Source organism: Alternaria ethzedia (genome assembly GCF_023757985.1).
Source record: "Alternaria ethzedia strain BMP 0044 chromosome Unknown scaffold_24, whole genome shotgun sequence".
In the NCBI taxonomy this organism is placed as follows: Eukaryota; Fungi; Ascomycota; class Dothideomycetes; order Pleosporales; family Pleosporaceae; genus Alternaria; species Alternaria ethzedia.
Window position 1 is genome coordinate 265839 of NW_026056217.1, and position 16737 is coordinate 282575.

The following is a 16737-nucleotide window of genomic DNA, read 5'->3' on the forward strand; positions in this document are numbered from 1 at the left end:
ACTTATCGATCTTTACGTGGTACGGCGGCCATGTCTCCTTTTGTTCTGAGACATGGTTTCACGTATGGCCGCTAGGCCTTTCCGTCATAGACCTACTAGTCGGGATTACTCCACTCTACTTTAACAGCCAAAGGTCTACCACTGAGAAGGCGAGGAGAGCATGAAAGAATATATTAAATTATGAAAGATAGTCTAGATGCATACATCGTGTTCCATGAAAAGATACGGCTGATTTGCAGGAATGCCGGTCGTGCAGCTGCTCAGCTGGTGACATGTCATGGCGCGTGACGTCATACCGAAACTCCAGCACATGCCATGAACTTTAAACAGCATGTATACTTCCGCATTCAACCACTCCATAACTACGACTGCATCTTCAAGACCACTTTAGAAGGGTTATCTGGGAATGTTAGAAGTCGTTTCGATGCCAAAGTGGAGGATACTCACCCCCGAGAAGATCCGCAAAGACCCCTCCATCGTCTACCATCAGAGGCGCGTCTGCATGTATTTAGTATGAGCATGATCACATCACCACAATACACGTACTGGAAAACTTCAGTTGGTACGAATCACCATCCTGGCTTGCAGTAACTTTATGCACGGGCACATCGGTGTCTGCCTTGAACCACCACACTTGCTTTGGAAGGAAGCTACGGTCTTCTACCATGGCTCGTCCAAGAATGTGACCGTCGCACTGCAGGCGGCTGCCCTTGAGTTCAAAGACGGCTGCGTCCGTGCCTGTTTTCGCATGCGTCTTGTCTTCGGCGTTGCCGTCGACCTTGGCGATGGGGCTGCCATCGATTTCGATGGTGAAAGGGGCGGGGAGGCTATCCATTTCTTTTGACGAGAAGATGTGGAATGATATTAGGATCAAAGAGAATAATCCAAATGCCCACAAGAGGTTGCGACGACCTTTCGAATCAGCTGGCATTCGTTCTGGATATGGTGGGTATTGCAATGCAGAGAGTTGAGATGGTGTCAGGAGTATTAGTAGCAGCTGCGCCACGCATGGTGTGCAGGCAAGGCAACAGTCGAAGTACCTTGCATATGACGCAGACTTCGGATGAGGCTGAAGGCACTGCGCTAGTATGTCTGCATGGCGTTATCTGGCATTCATGCTCGGCGCATCAAGCGACATGTTGACGAAAGCAATTTACGTATACAGTGGCCTTATCGAAGCAGAGTGTTGTTGACTATGGTACCGAGGCTGGACGCGGACGCGGCCGGGCGCTGAACACAACGTTTCGACCGCCTTTGTTTCTCGACCACTTCACATACGGTGAACCACCGGCAAGCACTGGAGATCTCCATACCAGCCATACTATGTGCAGGTTTCAGCGCCGTTGTGTAGATCGATACTACCTCCGGCAGTCTGCCGGCTCACGCGCGCGTCGCCAAGACATTAAAGCTCCGCCCTACCAATAGCTCCTCCATCTCCTGCCTTTCCTGGCCCAGAGCCGTGTGTCAACCAACGAACGCCATAATGCGACATCCTGAATGCTCGCCATCTCCGACGTCGCAATGTGCATGCCGGGGCCAAGTGCGCGAGTGTTTTGCTAGCAGCCCATGCGGACCTATCCGTTGTGGCAGGTCAATCCTCCTGCCTTTTCCCCACTGGCGTACTAGTCACGCCTAACCTAACATCAACACACTATTCGTCCCCCGACAAAATGGCACAAATCACGTACGATGCCGATCATGTAGGGCAATATACACAGCCTGCATCGTGGTTCGCCTACCACGAGATGTTACAGGAACCTGGTCGGCGCTTGTGTCGGTATGCACACCACATGTGGCAAAATCTCTTGCCTCTTCAGGAGACAACGCATGACGGCGCTATACGCCGCGATAAGATCGCGTCGATTCGATGGACTCTACGAGGACCAAGACTATGGCAAAGGAAATACGATGGTACTTCGGCTTTACTATAGCTAGGATATGGAACGGCGTCACAACCTCCTGCTGTCTAGGGAACAGCGTCGCTGTAACGGCCTTGTTGCGACATACCCCGAGTAGAAACAACCATGTTTGACGGCTATGTTGCGGTTGCCTGAGGCCGTGAGAGGAAGCAGTCTTATTTCCGACATGTTTCAAGCACAAGAGATGGCTGAGATCGCAGCCCTAAGCTAGAATGAGACAGGGGCGAAAAAGCAACGATCTGGAGAAGCGGACCTGCAGACTGCAGCTGTGAGGCAAAACTCGCCTTGATCCTGGTATACGGGAGCAACCGCTAGATCAGCTTCGTCCTTCACATTCGTTGTGAGGTAAACAGCCGGAAAGCTTATACTACACACAGATAACGTACCTACATGGACAGGGTCACCTAGCACGCACCGGCGCGCCAAAGGTACGATGGGCGGACTCTCGTTAAGACTTCGCCAAGCCGAAGCGGACCCCCAATTCGGAAGGACAAAGTGCACACCTAGTCGATCACGCTTGGCGACTCCGGACAACACGATGGAGACACTGCACTGGATTGCGTGTTTGATGATCAGGGGATGATGGTCTGTGTATAAGTATAGAGTCACTTCCCTTTCTTTTCATCATCAGCCAGCTCAGTCAGTCGCTTGTCTCTTCACTTCAATCACTTCACAGTCCTACCTCGTGTAGCCTCATTCACTCGAAACAATCATCATGCGTTTCCAATCCATCATCGCCATCGCGCTCCCTGCGCTCGTCCTTGCGGCTCCTACTCCTCAAGACCCCGAGTACGAGTTCCCCGAGGATGCTCCCGTTGACGACATTGTCGGTGGAACCGCTGCTGCCTCTGGCGACTTCCCCTTCATTGTCAGCCTTCAGAAGAATGGACAGCATCTCTGCGGTGGTTCTCTGTTGGACGCCACCACCGTTGTCACTGCTGCTCACTGCTCCGTGAGCTCAGTCATCGGCTCTGTCAGCACCCTCAAGATCCGCGCTGGTAGCCTCCAAAAGGCATCCGGCGGTACATTGGTTGGCGTCTCATCCGTCACCGTCCACCCCAACTACCGCAGCTCGGGTCAGGATTGGGACGTCGCCATCTGGAAGCTCTCTACTTCCGTCGCTGCCAGCGGCTCCATCGGCTATGCTCGCCTTCCTGCTGCTGGCTCCGACCCCGCTGCTGGATCCAACGCCGTCGTCGCCGGCTGGGGTGCTCTCACTGAGGGTGGAAGCAGCCCTGCTGCTCTCCAGAAGGTCACCGTCCCCATCGTTTCCCGCGCCAGCTGCCGCTCCTCCTACGGAACATCTGCCATCACCACCAACATGATCTGCGCTGGTTTCCCTCAGGGTGGAAAGGACTCTTGCCAGGGTGACTCTGGCGGCCCCATCGTCGACTCCTCCAAGACCCTCATTGGTCTCGTCTCCTTCGGCAACGGCTGCGCTCAGGAGGGCTTCCCCGGTGTCTACGCTCGCACCTCTGCTCTCCTCTCCTTCATCAACTCTGTTTAAGCGCTTGCTGAACGGATTTGTGCTCGCGACCGAATCATGATGATGGATGGATATGGCTCTTCAGCGAAGAGTCCGATGATTGTGAACGACGATGATATACCAAGTGGTCAGAGGTTTCATGAAGCCTCCTGCAAAACCATGTTTTGATACGCCTTTTTTGTATATATCCATTAGCTACGAAATGCATTCAATAACTTCAAATATTACGCTCGAACTCACTGTAACATGCCTGTGACATCATTTTCGCATCAGCCGATACCACCGATCAAGATTTTGTCAACACCATGTATCCTTTTTCCTGGGACCCGGAAATACAATCTATACGAGACCAACGCATGCGAGGACGCGTGTAATTTCCCAACACTACTCCATGACGTACCGCCCCAACGCTGTTCTGCCAGGTGCCGGATCCCCTCGAGGCTTTTGGACAAAACGGTGTGGGAAGAACAAAAGAAGTGCCCGTTGAACGGGATGATGCTTGTAGGGCTGAGAACAGCAACAAGCTTCGCTGTCGCACATTGCTTTTTCGGTCTATCTTTAGACATGTTTTGACACGTGTGTCATAATATAGAGGGAGAGAATGAGAAAAGCCGGCGGTGTGGAATTAATTGTCTGTAATCGCGATCTCACAGCCATGACATGTTTGAGAAAGTCTTTCGATCAGGCGGCGGGAGAACAAAACATAGCTCGACACCATCATGATTTGAAGTAAATTTTCTGGAAGCAAGATTCATCGGGTACACGTACCGCAGAAGAAGCAACCATGTTTTTATGAATACTTCGGTATGAACACACCATGTGCGACGGCGTGTGCCTTTTCGATGTAGAACACTGGCTGTCACGATGATGTGAGACCTCTGGACATCTAACCACGGAGCCAAGTACGCGGGTGTTTTTGGCTTACAGCCCGGGAAAGACATGTTTGGGTCGTGGTCAAGTTTTTGATCTAGGATTCCAGCGCATGAAGAGTTCTTTGCAGCGCCTGAATCAGAGTGGGTGCTTCCTCTGGACATGACATGGAACTCAAGTTTTTTGGAAAAAGGGAAAGATCTCCATAAATTATCGAGATGGCTGTTTGGAGTACTCAGCAGACATCATGGGTTGACCTCTAGCTTTTGGTGAAATTGGAACAGGTGTTGATGAAGAAGAAGACCTGGAGAGAGCACAAGACAGGCTTTTATATGTCCCGGTCCCAAGACGAGCTTCTAGCTCAACGGTATAACCGTTGCAAGACCGGGGTGCTTGTTGCACATGAAGTGATTGCTAAGGGTTTTGAAGTCAACGGCAACACACTGTACGGAAGCTGTTGTTCTTGCTCAATAATAAGGTCGCAACACATTACATTGATTCTCTGTGATTCTTGATATTTTGCAGTAATTAAATTTTTGGAAACGCGCTCCATAAAGAAGCCACCTGTCAACTTTGGAGAAAGCACACGCCATGTCTTGATATTGGTCTTCTTTTGGTCCACAGCAGTAGAAAATGTTCTGACGAGGAAAGGGGACCTCAGCGCATAGAGCTGGAGTATTTATCCTTTTAAGCAAAGCAGAAGTTTAATTGACAAGAAGTCCAGTTGACAGCGGAGAACATTTAAGTACTGGCAGTAGTTTTATCGGCGACGGCCTCCCATCCATATCTTGTCTTTAGCTTTTTGATAATCGTAGATGGACACAGCAGCCGACCGGGGAGCACATAGGTGGAAGCCTTCGATGTTTTTGGAAAGACAGAAAGAAATCATAGCAGCGAAAGAAGAAGATTTGGATATGATCTTTTGGGGTTCGTTAATGAGGAAGAGACACTCCAGCCTCGGGAGGAGTTTGAATATTTCGAGCGTCATCTCGGGGATGGGTGTTAAGAGACCATGTCGACAGGACGCAACATTCTATCATGTTTCTGTATTTTTGGTGGTCTACTCTCATAGGAGCACATGGCCCCAAGCATGATCCATTTTTGAGTAAAAGATGTGACCAAGACGCGCACGCCATCATTTGGCGCTTTTTCAATTTTGGGGGAACCGGAAGACAGACATGGAACGATGTGACATTATTTTTTGGAAACACATGGAAGCTGTGGAGTGATGAAGGGAGAATGTGTAAAGGGTGGATAGAGGTTTATATAGATGCACTGGCCAAGCCGAAACGTGACATGCACACATGCGTGAATACTTTCAAAAACATATGGAGATAGTCTCATGTTGATCGATGAGTGTTCAAAACAAAGTACACATCGCTTTATGTGATTAATGAGATTCTGTAATGGAGGAGCGCCTTGATGGTCGCTCCTCTCGGGTATTGTAGATAGTAGAATATACATGAACTGAACGAACTCACATCTCACCATCGTACACGCACTTCTTCATTCTGACCTTCGCGTCTCACATGCATTCCCACTGAGTCGTACTCCTTTAGTACCTTCCGCTCTCCCTTCGTCCGACACCAAGGCTTCCATACGGGTTGCTTCTACCCAAGCTCGCCGACTGACCCAGTGTCTTCTCACCGCTCTCCCGCGCAGCGCCCAAATTGCCAAGACTGATCCTCTTCAGAGGGCTGACGTCCCGCTTGCTTGGACTAGCCCTGCGCTCGAAAGCGCCACCGAGGCTATCCCTGCCACGGCTCGCGCTCCTCTCGCCATCTCTTGAGAAATTTGCACTTGCCGACTTCCGTAGAGGAGACGCGGCATGAGTGTTGACACCCAGGTATCCGCCGTCGGTAGGCTTGGTGTTGGTTCGGGGGATGGTGGGTGCTTGACGAAAGGGATTGGGCGCTTGCGAGGGTCGAATCGGAGAGGAAAAGTCGGCGTCTGTAGCTGTTGAGGTGGTTGTGTATTGTGAGGTGCCACGATCTTGGTGAATTGAAGATCTGCGTCTCGAGGAGCGTGTGACAGATGGTGATTCCATGTTGTCAGGGTCGTACTGTGAGGCGTAGCTGACGTTCGGGTTCGTGCGGAAGGTTTTGCGGTTCACGATAGTAGTTGGTGTGTACGTGACGATTGAGCTCGCAAGACCGTGGCTACTGCCCTTGACGCCGACGCTCGAGTCTCGGGTTCGGTTTGTCGAGATGGTCTGGATTCCGACGTCGCGGCATGGCTTCTGTAGTGAAGGGTGGACGAATTTGCTATCGTACTCGTGAAGCACCTGGCGACTGATGAGAGAGTTGTCCTTGGCCTGCTGCATAAAGGAGCTCCTAAGCCACCAAAGATGAAGCGAGAGCGCGGCTCCGATGAAGATCGTCGTGGTCACCCTGACGCTCGGTCTAGGATCCAAGGGAGCAACTGGGAGGTTGAAGTAGTAGAGCACCACATGTAGCGGGCTGAACAAGCAGAACAGCTCCAGGCATAGCGGGTTTGGGTCCCAAACGGCAACTTCCCAGACGTCCCTGCCCTCGACAGGATGCGCTCTGCTCGCCGCGTTGTTCTGTACCAAGCCCCTCACGAACTGCATCGGACTCGCTGCGGCAGGCGATGAGTCGACTCGGACGCGCTTCGCGCTGGGCGTCTGTGGCGCAACATCCACACTCTGCTCGAAGAGGCGGTAATACCTCCTCTTACCCCAGACCATAAACGCGTTGGCAAAGCTGGCTGCACCCAGGACCAAGACCAGCAAGCCCATGATCCACTTTATCCATCCTGGACCCTGCACCTCGTTGAAGACGCCATCGTCGTCCGAAGCCGTGGATGCGCCGCTATTGGCTTGTGCGAGTACGAAGAGTAGGTTTGCGCCGAAGCCGATGTAAAGCGCATATGCGGATGCGAAGTCCTCCCAGTCAGAACTATTGAGTTCTTCCGAGATCCAGATGAGCCAGTCGGAGAGGTCGAAGTAGGCTTTGATGCGTTCCGAGAGCGGTGCGCGGCGCACGAGGGGAGGCATGGCGCGGTGGTATTACGATTATAAGTGCTAGGGCGATTCCCAGTTTGTAGAAGAGAGGAGAGAAGAAGTTGGGTAGCAGCAGGGCTCAAGTCATGGTGGTGCGGCGACAATGAAGAAAGCGCGAAGGGTGAAAGAAGCGACAGTACAAACAGTTGGCCTAACGCGGACTAGGCCCTGGTCCCGCCCATGACGACGGCGCGCGGGAGCTCCAGCTTCAGTGCAGCCAAGCTCCGACCTCACGACAGCTGCCTCTCTACACTCTCACTATGGCAGCACCCGCGGCACAGTACAAGGACAGGCAGTTCCTCGCCGTGATAGGCGATGAGGTGTGCATCTCGCGGCTTCCCCATTTGGCGGATCAAAGGCGCTAACCGGTCGCAGGACACTTGCACGGGCATGCTGCTTGCAGGCGTAGGCGTAAGCTATCCTCGACTACGATACGCGACGTAGACAAGAGACTGACGGGTATCGTAGCATGTTACCCAGCCGCCGGACAGCCAAAAGAACTTCCTCGTTGTAGACGCAAAGACCGAGACCGCGACCATCGAAGCTGCATTCGACCGCTTCACCACCGAGCGCAAGGATATCGCGATTCTGCTCATCAACCAGCACGTACGTCTTATGCGCTCCCGATGTGGCGTTGGGATCCAGAAGGATGCCCGAGTCTCTACGGACTTGGAAACTGAGACATGTCTGACCACCCATAGATCGCCGAGAAGATACGACACCGAGTCGAGACATACACCGCTGCCTTCCCCTCCCTCCTCGAGATCCCATCGAAAGACCATCCGTACGACCCCGAAAAGGACAGTGTGCTGAAGAGGGTGAGGAGATTATTCGGAGAGTAGATGTCGGACCTAGCAGACTGGCGGAACATGGCAGCCCCGGCATATGTCGCATGCACTACTCGTGGATGGGTACCAGGCATATGCCGTCAGCAGTCATATGTGCATACAAGCTACAACGTCAATAAACATGATATCCACCAATATGCATGAAAGTCGGAGAAGGAAGCCCTGAAGAGTATCCGTGTGCTTCATATCTACATTAATCCGTCATTACATTCTCAATCCACATGCCATATCAAACTTGAACTTGCACTGTCATTGCGAGGTACCGGCAATAGACTAGTCATCTGTTTGCCGATGCAATAGTCTACTGCAGGTACCTCGTAATGCCAATGTGAGCTTGAACTTGACATGTGAATCATGCTGGAAGACATGGTTGGGAAGCATTGAAACCAAAGCTTACAGTCGAGACATGCTGATATCGCGAGTCAAATCAAAGAGAAATCCGCCAAAGATGGCTTACAGTTCATTCCTCCGCCTTAAACGCTCCTGTACCAGACCAGCCAAAGGTCCACTCATCTGCACCCTAGGCTGTCCCATCTTGATCTTGCTGCCACTGCCTACATTACTTTCCTCCGCGTTTCCCCTGCATGGTTGAATATCAGACATCCTCGTTGCTCATCGCGTGTTGTAGAGTCGTTACGAAGTGAGGTAATTTACCGGTGGAAAGCGATCTTGGCGGTGAGGCAAGTAATCTTGTCGCCCTCTGCGGTGAAGACATCGGCGAGGACGGTGTATGTGCCCTGTTGTGCTGTTAGTATTCTTCTTATCTCGTTGCAGCTGAAAACGTACCGGAGGAATCTCCCTGGGCAGATCAACGTCCTTGGTCAAGCTCATCTCGCCCTTCTTGAGCGGGCACTCGAGGTCTCCCTTCTTTATCGTTTCGCAACCATCCGCGTTCTGGTTGATGAGTGTGATGAGGCCGTACTTGACTTGCAGGTGCATCTTGAAACCCTCACCGACCTCCTCCTTGAAGTCGCCTGTGGCCTTGATGCTGAGCTTCTCGCCACTGTGTACAAGTTAGCTTCTGACTTTACGTTCTCGAGATTCGCGAAGCTTTCACGCGTGCGATTGCGCAGCTTCACAATAGTCCAACAAGGTACACATACGGCTTGGGTGGGTTGGGGCTCAGATCAACCTTCTCAATCTTCAGCAGGTCGTCGGCTGGGTCGCCGCAGAAGTAAAGAGGATTGTCGCCTGGGACCTTGTACTCCTCCTTAATCGTGACCTGGTCGCCACCCATCCATGAGGGCGATGCGGTGACAGAGACAGCGCTCAGCGCGGCGAGGAAGAGGGTGGTGAGCTGCATGGCGGCGGTGAAGACAGCTGCGGTACAAGAGACGAGCTGGTGATGTTGTTGTCGCGCGATAAACACGACGGGAACAACTTCGAGGTGGATTCGAGGTTGGGGAAGGATGGTTGGGGTTGCTGTGGAGAATGGAGAGCTCTGGTAGTGGTCGAGGCTGGCGTCTAGATAGCGGCCGCGGTTGGATCTTGCTGAGGCTGGGGCTGGGGCGAAGCATGGACCCTGCAGCCAACGTCATCGCTGTTGGTCACGCAGCACGCGTGGGTCTTCCGCTAGCACCATCTGGGCTTGACATGTACACATGTACTGCACGTTGTGCCGTCGTGCATTTACCTAGGTAGTTTTGTGGAGATATATCAATGGCAGGCAATAGCAACGGACTTTTGAGCAACTTCTAAATGATCAACGAGCGACCAGGGATCGCGTTGAGCAAGTTCGGAGATCCGAAACCCGACTCCAATATACCCACTTGCTAGTCGCTCATGATGGAGGTACGTCTGGTGATTGTACATATCTGAGATCGATGCGGATTCATGATGGCATTCCGACACTCTAGGGACACTCTAGGCGGTGCCTGCGTGCTTAGAGTATCTTCGAGCAGCATCCAAAAACAGACGATCCAGCTCAGCCGCAGCAGTTTCATTGCTGACCTTCAGTTTCAGGGTCCGCCGTCCATGCGAGACTCCGTCATTTATCCATTCGTTCATACCATCTTCAGGGTTGATCTTGTTGTAGCCACGGTCCTCTGCAACATCGAACATGTCCCCAAGACCATTCGCAGCATATAGAACAGTCTAAACGCGGTCAGATCATGCCTCATGAGCGATCCACATATGGACACTTACAAGTGGATCCCAACTCGGTAGCGGCTTCCCGAAACCATAGTAGATGTAAGCCATTCGGACTGGATCGTCCTCCAGATCACTCGCCATGAGCGGTCCGCCTATTAATACCTCTCTACCGACAGTGGTGCCTACAAACGTTATTGGGCCATTCCATGTCTCTAACACATGAGCGGCAAGGGCAGGCTTGGAGCCCCAGAAGTTCCAGCTACGACCTTTCGGATACTTGCCACCCATGACGACGAGCTCTGCCACTTTAGTCCTGGCAAGCTCGCGACCGTCAAGCTGAGAGTACTCATCGGGCTTGGAGTCGAGCAGTCCAGACAGCTGCAGCCATTAGCGACCAGCGGTCAATAGACAAGAGCCACATTCTGAAAACGCACATTATCGAGGAAGCCGATGGAAGCGATCGTCACGCTTCCGTCTTCTGATTCCGAGAGCAGCTTTCTGTACAAGACAACTGGATCCCAGGCTTCGTTTGCCTTTCCCCATGGTAGAGTGCCTCCGGACCAGTGGTAGGCCACTTTACTCGTGTACTCGCCGCGCTTGTAATCCCAGGCGTCAAAGAATCTCACGTCGTTCATTGGGCGACGGATACCAATAGGTGTCTTTGGTTGTCCATAATGTGCGACAATAGCAGACGCTGCGAGAGCAGAGTACGAACAGGGGTGGTTGACGTTGACACCAAGGAGGTTGACATTTGGGAGAGTTGCGCCTAGGAGCAATGCGCCCGCATCACTAGTACACTAGTAAGCTTCTTGTGATATGAGAACGGGGCTATGCGTACTCAACATCGCTGTGCAAGTCGGTGTCGATGATGAGGTTCTTGCGCGTTGTCATTGCCTGGAGGTTGACGAGAAGGAAAGCAATAGTATGCGAAGGTAGCTTGAGAGGCTCGTGATATATTGTGAATATCTAGCGTGTCTCTCGTAGGGGAGTGGAGAGCTGGGAACGTTTGGCTGTCAACCAAGCATGAGGGGTAGCTCGCAGCCTCAGGCCCACCGGTTCTACCAATCATGACCTAGTCCACAAGAAGCAGTCAGATTAACATGGGCGCCTACGTATCTGTATTGTCACAAGTCTTGAATAAAAGACTGAACCAAATACGGTTTTCACAAGCCAACTGTGTCACAGACGTCGCATCAATTACCCATCTTCTGTCGCCCATAGTGATGCTAGAAAAGTGCTTGGAGGATTCAGCCTTATGAGTGAGCTATTAATGAAGCTTACATAGTTTACATCGGCGGTGGATTCAGATCAAGGCCCTCGACGCTGAGCTTGAAGCTGTCCATTCGCGAATAACTTCCTCCAGAGTCAAAATCGAGTCTCCCGCGCTCACAGTCGTCAAAATCGACGTCTGCGACTAATAACTCATCTTCTTGCTCCCATACTGGTCCAGCAAGCACCTCGCCCAAGGGTGATACTATCATAGAGCCGCCACGCGAAACATATTCCTCACCGTCTGTTGACTGGGGCTGCGAGAAGGGTTGCTGCTTTGGGCTAAGCGCATCTTCTGCAGTGGATGAAGAGTCAATCGCCGATGAATCGCCCTCAGTGGCCTGTCCTTCTGGTATTGGTATGCAAATTTCGTGACCCTCCGGCGTCTTCGTGATGGTACTTCGTCGTCTGCCAGCGACTCCATTACTCTGTTGCGAGAGGCTCCTGCCGACACCGCTTCTGCTCCCATTGCTCTGGGATTGTGCTTTGCCGGTGATCCATTCCGGGAGGTGTTTCTTCTTGACGCACTGGTTTGCACTTACCACGAAGCATCGGCCTTCGCAGCCTACCGTGCGCATCAGCGACGACCAGGCATCACGCGCATCTGCTGTTGGCGCAAACCACAGATTGACGTTCTGGCTGTACAAGCTTTGCCTCAGCAATGGCATGTAGTTTTCCCAGCAAATCGCCGACCCCATACACAGCTTGACACCCTTGATCTCCGTTGTCACTGCCCTCAGTGTACTCGCACTTCCCATGCCCCAAATCAGCCTTTCGCTGCCCGTGGGCATGACTTTCCTCCTCTTTCCCAACACACCCATCTTTGGATCGACGAACACCACCCCACAGTATAGTGTGCCACCCGACTTCTCCACAATCCCCGTAACAACAAAGACCCCCGTCTCTCTTGCTATCCTCTCTAGCTCCTCTCGTGTCCCATCACCCCTATAGTCCTTCCCTCTCGGTAACTCGAGCTTCCGGTCTAGCCAATCTTGCCCAGCGCCGCTCGGTGTGTCGCCCATATCGACAGCATCGTGGAAATAGTGCAGGAACTGCTCGCGACCTTCGGGTGCGCGACCGCCAACCGCAGCGCCAAAAGCGCAAGTACGAGGATATCCACCCAGGTATGCTTCGGGAAATAGGAGGACATCGATGCCTTGGGATGCGGCGCGCTTCGTTGTCGCTTCGAGAGCGGCGAGGGTCTCGGCGGTTGTGGAAAGCGTGCGGGATTGCGCGGATGCGATCTTGAGTGTTTGGGGCATTGTTGATGGAATTGGGGGAAAGAAACGAGCGCTTATGAAAAATGGAATGAACAAGACATGAGAGAATGAAGAGAAGAGATGGCTTTTGAGCTTCCGAAGCTGGCCGCGATGACAGCTAACCTTGGAAGCTTCCCGAGCTACCCCGCTCGTAACCCCACCTCGAACGAGCAAAAGAAAGCATCTCCAACATCAAAGTAGCTATCGACGCGTGACGCGTCGCGGTGTTGGGGGAGACGCGGACAGGGCCGAGAAGCGATGATGATCTCAGTGGATGCTTGTGGAGCTGCTAGAGGGACGAAGCTTCCAAAACTCCACACCACGACGTCACACTCTGATGAACACTAGCAGGCGCAGAATTTCTTCTTCTTATGTAGACTCTACATCGTAATAGTCATACTTTCTCAATCAAACTCTATAAAACATAACCCTCACAAAATGTCGCAACCCGTGGACGTACCAACCCACCTAAACTCCCTCATCACCTCTTCGCACCCTCAACTGCGCGATGCCGTCCTCCCAAAACTCCTCAGCTCCATCCACACAATAGCCGGACATCTGCGCACCTCCCCATCCGTAACCCAAGTCGGAACCGCCAATGCCTTCGGCGACGACCAACTGAACGTGGACGTACTGGCAGAAGAAGCGATCCGCAAAACCATCGATTCATGCCCAGCCATTGTAACAGCGTCCAGCGAAGAAGACCCTGTTGAGAAATCATCGAAATCCAACAGCAGCGAAGACCAAGGCAAAGAAGTCTACACACTCGCCTTCGACCCGCTAGATGGCTCCTCTATCATCGCACCAAACTGGAGTGTAGGCACGATAATCGGAGTCTGGGAAGGAGCCTCAGCGCTGCATCAATCGCCGGACACAAAGCAAATCGCTTCGATACTGGGTGTACTAGGCCCGCGTACTACCGCCATTGTCGCTCTCCGTCTACCTGGTACCAAGGGTTCATGTTTCGAGGTCGGATATGCAGACGACGGCACCATGCAAGTCATTCGCCCAGATGTGCAGTTGACGCAAGCCTCTGAAATCAAGACGCGGTATTTCGCTCCGGCGAATATGCGCGCCGCAGCAGAAGACCAGAGGTACCTGAACCTGATAAACCGTTTCATCATGCAAAAGTACACGCTGCGATACAGCGGCGGCCTCGTGCCGGATGTTGTCCATGCGCTGGTCAAGGGTCATGGTGTTTATATTTCTCCGGTTACGGAGCAGAGCAAAGCCAAGCTTAGGCGGCTTTATGAACTAGCGCCTATCGCGCTGATCTTGGAGTGTGCTGGAGGTGCGGCGCTGGACTCTGCGACCGGGAAGAGGGTGCTCGAGACAGCGATTGAGGACACGGACGAGAGGGGTGGTTTGATCTGTGGAAACAAGGAGGAAGTTGAGGCTGCTGCAAAGTCATTACTTCAGTAGATGGAATGATTGAGAGATTAATCTATCACGATTAATGCGTCAAGAGATGCGTCTAGATGAGTGAATAAAGAGGGTCTAATATTAGGAGGCTCTAATGTAATTCGATCCGTACTCTTCGTGCTTCTACCAGTATCCAATATGTAGCCAGTAACAACAAGGGAAGATAAGGGGGTATATGTCATGAGTACCTCATGACGGAAGTGAGCAACGAGGCATAGCCACCGTGCCCTGAATGTGGGCGCTTCTCAAATTAGAAGCGGCTGTAATGTCGTAGCGTGCTCAAGGAATGTCTTGAGCCGTTGGAATAAGAACAAAGGGAAAGGTATATGGGTCTAGAGAAACCAAAAACGTCGACGAAACGATGATGCGAGTTACAGAGAAAGACGAACGGCAAAAGTCCACTTAGTAGGCGCGGCCGGCTTCGACGTCGCCGTCGCGAGTCCGACCACGAGTTGCTGATGTGCCTCTGCTGCTCGGTCGGAGCACTGCGCAAACTGTCTTGCAGCCATCCCGCCAACCAGGCTGCGATGACACGGGTAGCGCAGTGAGCTCCTTAGTACTGTGAAGACTGCCCTGCTCGTAATAATCGCGCTCTTCAACCTTGACATCCAACTTGTTGGTTATATGGATGCCTTCCAACGGAACATCGCCGCGAATCGATCCAGCAGTGCACTGTGATCGCTGTGTCGAGTGCTGTGATGCTTTCCCGGTGAAGCCTTGCGATAGCGCATTTGACGACGGCCCGGACGCTTGACCGGGGATTCCGGTTTGAGAATAGCCGGCGCGCGAGGTGTACATGCTGAAGTAGCGACCGAGGAAGACTTTGAGCGAGGGCGCTGACGCGCACATTACGGCGAGCTGAGCTTCGAGTGTCGTCCAGATCCATCCAGAATACGCTGCCCAGGTGATGTCGTAGGTGACTAGACCAGAGAATTAGTTTTGCTAGATGACGATTCAAGAAGATAGATCCATACAGTAGTATAGCTTTGCGGCATAGAACGTTCGCATCATACCGCAGATGCATGTTATCAGGCCCACGCCAAAAATGGCACACAGGCCGATCTTTTGGCGTTTGCTGATCTGGAGGTTCCAAATCAAAAGTACTGGTAGCAGGCAGATGATGAAATCCTGGAACAGTGAAATCACCGCGCATGCAACAATAAGGGCCCCCTCGTTGCGACACGTCAGTTCATTCTGCAGTCTCCAGGATATGTCGAAGAGGCGGAAGAATCCTATAACCGGTGTACATGTGAAGACAATGGCAATAGTGAAGGCAATTCCGTAGATGATGCAGAAGGCGATGGTGCCGTAGACCCCTGTGGAGCAACGTCAGCTTCTGCGTGGACCAGGCTGGCTTTGGCGAAATACTTACAGTAGATAAACTGATTCGTCAGACGATCACCGATCCGGCGGTAGAAGCAAAGGATCGAGACTTTGATCAGCGTGGAGGTTAACATGTAGTTAAGTTCGATTGCAAAAGCGATCTCTCTTGTCGTTACTAGCGTTTCTTCGGTCTGGTCCCAGACGTGCCATTGGAAGCCATAGATACGAATACCTGCGTTTGTTAGCAAAGACCACTTCGAAAGGAAGCGATACATACCAAGTACGCTTGATATGGTCAGACCGAATAGCGGCAGCATTGCCATGCTGACAAGTATGTCATCCAGCCCAAAGTTCTTCGATATGACCAGCCTTGCCCACATCCGCGCACAGTATACCAGGAAGGTGATGCCCAAGACGACCATGAGCAGTATTGGGGGTCCCCAACCTCGTTCCTCCGGGTCGACATAATTCGGTTTTGGCCAGCTGAGAAGGACTTCTGGTGGAGGATGTAAACCGCCTGCACGAGCGACGAGGCTGCCGCCATAGGATCCCAGAGTGTTTCCGTCCATATTAGGAAATACCGGCGTAGTAGCAGCAGGCCTAGCTGTCGGGGTGAATGTGACACGAACTGACCATCGCAAACAGAAACGACGCCCGGGATATGAGCCAGATCTATACACACAAGAGTCGGGGGTCCAAGACCAATGACTCCGCTAGTAGTTAGCGGGGTCCATATCTTCCCGCACCTCAAACACTGTGGAGTGATCTACGCCACAGTACGGGTCCCCTAGTCTTGCATGGCGTATATGGACTATTTCGCCGACTGCATCCATTATTAGGCTCTTTCCGTGAGAGCTTCCAAGGAAGTTGCGGTGAACATCGCGGGTACAAGGCGGAGTCATGTGCCGTCAGCTGCGCGACATGAACAATTCGCTGTAGTTTTGCGCATTGCCCTGGTAAGCGTGGCGTTGTGTAGAAACCCGGGGGCGCGTAACAGTGAACGCAGCTAAAGGCTATACTGACCCTGTAAACGCCTTGCATCGTGGGACGCTGATCTTTGATCACCATGAGGCATGGAGGTTTGATCGCACACGTGGCATGTGTAACAGGACGTTTGTTGGCGTTGCTTCTGCAGGTGTTTGAAGATCGCGCGTCCCGCTGTAGCGGTAAATGATCCACGCGAGCGTATGGAGCTTGAGCTTGCCCAGGTGCGAAGCGACACTTGGGG

At 52.4% G+C, this 16737-nt stretch overlaps 9 protein-coding genes across 9 annotated transcripts; 3 read left to right on the forward strand and 6 right to left on the reverse strand.

Moving 5' to 3' along the window:
- Window positions 1-362: 362 nt before the first annotated feature.
- On the reverse strand, window positions 363-931 carry J4E87_008091 (uncharacterized protein; the record flags this gene model as incomplete). Its single annotated transcript, XM_049379683.1, has 3 exons — window positions 363-400; window positions 448-498; window positions 547-931. 3 exons carry the CDS (start codon window positions 929-931, stop codon window positions 363-365), a joined length of 474 nt encoding a protein of 157 aa, XP_049230570.1.
- A 1703-nt stretch (window positions 932-2634) lies between these two features.
- On the forward strand, window positions 2635-3426 carry J4E87_008092 (uncharacterized protein; the record flags this gene model as incomplete). The annotated part of the gene is made up of 1 exon (XM_049379684.1): window positions 2635-3426. The coding sequence occupies one exon, from the start codon at window positions 2635-2637 to the stop codon at window positions 3424-3426; it is 792 nt and encodes a 263-aa protein (XP_049230571.1).
- A 2404-nt stretch (window positions 3427-5830) lies between these two features.
- J4E87_008093 (uncharacterized protein) lies at window positions 5831-7291 on the reverse strand (the record flags this gene model as incomplete). Its single annotated transcript, XM_049379685.1, has 1 exon — window positions 5831-7291. The coding sequence occupies one exon, from the start codon at window positions 7289-7291 to the stop codon at window positions 5831-5833; it is 1461 nt and encodes a 486-aa protein (XP_049230572.1).
- Window positions 7292-7557: 266 nt separating this feature from the next.
- VMA7 (H(+)-transporting V1 sector ATPase subunit F) lies at window positions 7558-8139 on the forward strand (the record flags this gene model as incomplete). Its single annotated transcript, XM_049379686.1, has 4 exons — window positions 7558-7617; window positions 7673-7708; window positions 7766-7903; window positions 7999-8139. 4 exons carry the CDS (start codon window positions 7558-7560, stop codon window positions 8137-8139), a joined length of 375 nt encoding a protein of 124 aa, XP_049230573.1.
- Window positions 8140-8795: 656 nt separating this feature from the next.
- On the reverse strand, window positions 8796-9683 carry J4E87_008095 (uncharacterized protein; the record flags this gene model as incomplete). Its single annotated transcript, XM_049379687.1, has 4 exons — window positions 8796-8882; window positions 8932-9148; window positions 9249-9632; window positions 9679-9683. The coding sequence occupies 4 exons, from the start codon at window positions 9681-9683 to the stop codon at window positions 8796-8798; spliced, it is 693 nt and encodes a 230-aa protein (XP_049230574.1).
- Window positions 9684-10008: 325 nt separating this feature from the next.
- On the reverse strand, window positions 10009-11127 carry J4E87_008096 (uncharacterized protein; the record flags this gene model as incomplete). Its single annotated transcript, XM_049379688.1, has 4 exons — window positions 10009-10239; window positions 10291-10614; window positions 10671-11025; window positions 11075-11127. The coding sequence occupies 4 exons, from the start codon at window positions 11125-11127 to the stop codon at window positions 10009-10011; spliced, it is 963 nt and encodes a 320-aa protein (XP_049230575.1).
- A 395-nt stretch (window positions 11128-11522) lies between these two features.
- Window positions 11523-12767, reverse strand: J4E87_008097 (uncharacterized protein; the record flags this gene model as incomplete). The annotated part of the gene is made up of 1 exon (XM_049379689.1): window positions 11523-12767. The coding sequence occupies one exon, from the start codon at window positions 12765-12767 to the stop codon at window positions 11523-11525; it is 1245 nt and encodes a 414-aa protein (XP_049230576.1).
- Window positions 12768-13202: 435 nt separating this feature from the next.
- Window positions 13203-14186, forward strand: J4E87_008098 (uncharacterized protein; the record flags this gene model as incomplete). Its single annotated transcript, XM_049379690.1, has 1 exon — window positions 13203-14186. One exon carries the CDS (start codon window positions 13203-13205, stop codon window positions 14184-14186), a length of 984 nt encoding a protein of 327 aa, XP_049230577.1.
- A 402-nt stretch (window positions 14187-14588) lies between these two features.
- On the reverse strand, window positions 14589-16078 carry J4E87_008099 (uncharacterized protein; the record flags this gene model as incomplete). Its single annotated transcript, XM_049379691.1, has 4 exons — window positions 14589-15106; window positions 15200-15502; window positions 15559-15741; window positions 15787-16078. 4 exons carry the CDS (start codon window positions 16076-16078, stop codon window positions 14589-14591), a joined length of 1296 nt encoding a protein of 431 aa, XP_049230578.1.
- Between the last annotated feature and the right edge of the window lie 659 nt (window positions 16079-16737).